Source organism: Blastocystis sp. subtype 4, assembly GCF_000743755.1.
Source record: "Blastocystis sp. subtype 4 strain WR1 chromosome Unknown seqid_0392, whole genome shotgun sequence".
Classification (NCBI taxonomy): Eukaryota; class Bigyra; order Opalinata; family Blastocystidae; genus Blastocystis; species Blastocystis sp. subtype 4.
The window spans coordinates 321-4,290 of NW_014569155.1; the positions used below are offsets into that span (position 1 = coordinate 321).

At 39.2% G+C, this 3,970-nt stretch overlaps 3 protein-coding genes across 3 annotated transcripts; 1 reads left to right on the forward strand and 2 right to left on the reverse strand.

Annotated features, from left to right (window-relative positions):
• Positions 1-672: 672 nt before the first annotated feature.
• Positions 673-1,193, reverse strand: JH06_4582 (hypothetical protein; the record flags this gene model as incomplete). The annotated part of the gene is made up of 3 exons (XM_014669850.1): positions 673-878; positions 909-1,025; positions 1,058-1,193. 3 exons carry the CDS (start codon positions 1,191-1,193, stop codon positions 673-675), a joined length of 459 nt encoding a protein of 152 aa, XP_014525336.1.
• A 106-nt stretch (positions 1,194-1,299) lies between these two features.
• Positions 1,300-2,044, forward strand: JH06_4583 (hypothetical protein; the record flags this gene model as incomplete). Its single annotated transcript, XM_014669851.1, has 6 exons — positions 1,300-1,362; positions 1,395-1,509; positions 1,537-1,621; positions 1,653-1,722; positions 1,752-1,855; positions 1,885-2,044. 6 exons carry the CDS (start codon positions 1,300-1,302, stop codon positions 2,042-2,044), a joined length of 597 nt encoding a protein of 198 aa, XP_014525337.1.
• A 128-nt stretch (positions 2,045-2,172) lies between these two features.
• Positions 2,173-3,597, reverse strand: JH06_4584 (hypothetical protein; the record flags this gene model as incomplete). Its single annotated transcript, XM_014669852.1, has 3 exons — positions 2,173-2,760; positions 2,792-3,303; positions 3,333-3,597. The coding sequence occupies 3 exons, from the start codon at positions 3,595-3,597 to the stop codon at positions 2,173-2,175; spliced, it is 1,365 nt and encodes a 454-aa protein (XP_014525338.1).
• Positions 3,598-3,970: the final 373 nt, after the last annotated feature.

A 3,970-nucleotide genomic window follows, 5' to 3' on the forward strand; every position in this document is an offset into this window, starting at 1 on the left:
ATCAAATCAGAAGATACTGCACCATCTTCCATTCTCATATGATTGAATTCGGACTCTCCCTGTCCAACCAAGTATCCGGCAAGGAAACAAGCAAAACCAATAGCAATTCGTTGAAGGAACAACAATCTAAATGATAAGGCAATCCTTCGTATCCACGTACCTCTTTCTTCGTCTTTCAGTCAAGAACTTTTGATATTCGGCCTTCCTCTTGGCCTCCTGCTCATCTTTCAGCTTTGAAGCGCTGTACTTTTTGAACTCGTTGAGGTTGTAAAGATGATACAGTCCAGCGGCAGCACCTGCTGCAATAAACGAAATGATCAATTTGCGATTCATACAAAACTTCAACCAATCCGGACAAAAGGATTCTGAACAAACACTTCACGCTAACAACTTGTGATTGATCAGATAAAAGACTCTTTTCGCTAAGTTCCTCCCAACTACTGTTATATTCTGTAATGTCTCATCTGTTACACCTCCAAAAGTTCTGAACGATAGCACCTCTCCTGACTCGTTCAACACAATCGTAGCGATTCCAGAGTTCTAAATAATCACTCTTTACCATTTCCTACACTTCCATCTTCCTCTGCTTTACAAGGGTCTGGAAGAATCTCTCCGTTATCTGATAAAAGGAGGCACAGTGCTGCAAATTTGTTGTTGATAGGGATTTCAGAATCATCCAAGGCCAACATCACAGAATTCAATATAACAGCAAATAAGTGTCATGAAGGATACACCGAATTGTAAATAAAAGGATATAGATCCGTCATCACATATAACTTGAATATACACATTAATCGTTGTTCGCGGAAAGAGAGACCGTTTAATCACATTTTCCAGTAAACGTTGTATAGAATACTCCATATCCATAAGTGCAGAATCTATTACTCAGTTATGACACCTATAACTACCTTCCTTCTCGTTTGTATATGAAATTTGTACAGATATATTAGCTTCATCAGAAAACTCCACATTTGTAGTAGAACAACGCTTGGGACCATATATTGAAGCTACTACAACCGTATTACCTAGAAAGTAATAATAAGAGACTATTATAAACCTTGGAATATGGTTGCAGATCCATCTGCTCGATAGGTTGACTCTTTCTCCATGCGAAGTGGCCGCATGGCATTCTTTTCTCTCGAATCAGTTCGTAAGTTAGCTCGAAGAGCTTCTACATCTAAAACAGCCTCCATCCCACTTTCTATATGAGTCTAGAACGAGTTGTCAAAAACATCAAGATATTTGGAATTTGAGTATAAAGATTCAATTCCAATAGGGTTTGTCTCATTTTTGTTTTCTATGAGTCGAGAAAGAACTTCGTATGATCAGGCATATAAACTGCTTGTTCGTGCATTGAAGAAGGTAAGCGAATAATCAGATGTGTTATCCGATAGGTCGATCTATGGAGAGAATATGAAGAAGTTCTTTGTGATACTTTTGGTGCAATGTGTGGTTTAGCGAGACGAATTCAGGTGGTAAAGAAGGGAGAGAATACTTGTGATATTGCTGGTTGCAAATTTGCAGTGGGGGTTCTAGCATCTTATTCTGGATGTGCTCATGCTTTGTCCCAGCAGCTTACTAATGACATGGACCATAATTGGTCCATCATTTCTCAACAGCTGTATGAATCGGTCACTGAGAATAAAAGGTAGGTCATCCATGAATGCATTAGTTGTAAACGAATTACAAAAGATCGAAAATGAAGCAATAAAACTCTTTCCTGTAATGGTAATAGTGAGAATCATAATTAGACAATTCCTCTTGGTGCCCTTGCTGTTCGAGGAAGTGGGGTATCTCTCACTGTTTCGGAGTGTGTCCTGTGGATATGCAAGATTAACAAGATGATAACAGCCGAGTAAGGGAAGAGAATTGGTGAAACTGTAGATATCTACGTAAACGGGATCTGTTCACCCAATATACTACTAACGAATTGGAAGATCTTCTCTCTGCTTCGCTGATTTGGCCAGCTATATCAAGTGAGGGATTCGTAAATGAGAAGGAACTCAAAGCCATTTCAGAACGCTTTGCACTGTTGAATCGATAGTCCTTTATCATATGTTTGAACGAAACACTATAAAAGCGAATATACTGATTATACAACTCTTCACGGTATGTCAACATGCTCTTCAGGCTCTTACGATTAGCTCTAAGATTCAAGTCCAATCCATATACCTACTGGAGACTACCCAAACCATCTTTGGACATAACTGTATAAAAGGACTTGACAAATCGTAATAGCCAGAAGACAACCATATTGATTCCTATGAAAATTCCTACAGTACGGATAAAGGGAAGAACGGAGAAAGAAGGGAGATACAAAGAAATATAGTTCTTTGTTGTTAGCAATAGATCTAATAATGATAACTCCTTCAAATTCTCACTCAACATCTTCGGATTTGAAATCAGTTCTGAATCAGGATTCATAAGATTCACAACAAGATATAGAGAGAACAGAATCACTCCCAAAACAAACGAAATACCTTCAAACAACATCATTCGACTAATAGTATTCAAGCGAGCCTTCTTTGTGACATTCTTTCGGAGAACATTCTCTGTTTGAGTGAGAATTTCTGAACAATCCTTCTCAAGCACACTCAAATTGTCTTGAATCTTCTGTTTTACCACCAAATCAATCTTGTCGCATGGTTTGGAAATCATATTCACACTGTGAAAGTCGTTATCCACATCTCCATAGTCCTGAGACAGATAGATTGTCGGAAGTTCCCAACCATGGGTATTCTTTACACGCAAAGCAAGATTCTATTCTTCGACTAATTACACATCCCCCTACTTGCGTAGTCTGATTCGATACTTTCATGAGATCAGCGATACTATTCAAAGTGTCAATTTTTGTCAAATAATAGCACATCTTATCATAGTGATCAACCTTCACATCAATACGCATACTCACACCTACATTCAACATTTTGACAACTTCCATTGTACGGGATCCAAGAGCCTGTTCATGTGGATCCAGAAATACAAATATCAAATCCACATAATCAGCAAGGAAAAGAAGGACTTGATTAACATCAAACGGATATTCCACACTCCCGTCTACAAGACCTGGGGTATCAATGAAATCTACGTTCGGAAAACACCGCTCCTGAGACACTGAGACAATGGTACTGAGATTTTCGATCAATCCTTTCCCGAATTTTTCGATTCCCTTCAACTGAGGAAAGTACCTTAATGTCGCCTCGCCCTTGAGTGGAGGTGCTTCTTTCATACTCGATGTCACAAGTGTAAAACCACGACTCTCGACAGCTGCCCCTGTCGGCAACACATTCTCCTTCAAATACCCTAGATTACAGTCCTACAACAGCAGGTACAATTGATGAATGAAGATTTCCCAGAAGAATGATTTCCTAGAATCATGACAGTCGCCTTATTTCGAGGACATAATTTCGATATACCGACATCTCTGGCCATCTCAACAATCCCCTTGTCTCCACAGTTCTGAGCTGTTGTAGGATGATTATATAAATCATAGACTTTGCGAAGAACTCCCTCTTGGGTTGACAACAATTCCTTTCCGTCATTTCGGAAACAGATTCCTACTTCTCCTCTGTTCTGTGCAGATCGCTTAGGAGCCATTCTCGATATATGGTTTGAATCCCGAGTCAATTCTTTAGGCTCCCGGAATAGGGCTGATTTGGGGATCCTGTACATAAGGGGTTATTTCCATAACTACTTGACTAGGCATCATGGTATCGCTTCGTTTGTTTCTTCAAATCACTAGGATTTCAAAGGACAAAAATTGTGTTTCTATCTCTGTTACTTGATTATCATCTCCTTCGCAGTAGTTATAGGGTATTCTGTTGACAGTAGATTATTGCAGCAATTGCTGGTATCCTTGCAGATAGTTTCTTCTTGGCTTTTGAGATTGTTTGCTGTGGAGGTATCATCGCTGCAATTGTCTTCTTTTACTTATTCTCTTATAGGTAGGTATGTATTCCGGATTGGCCAA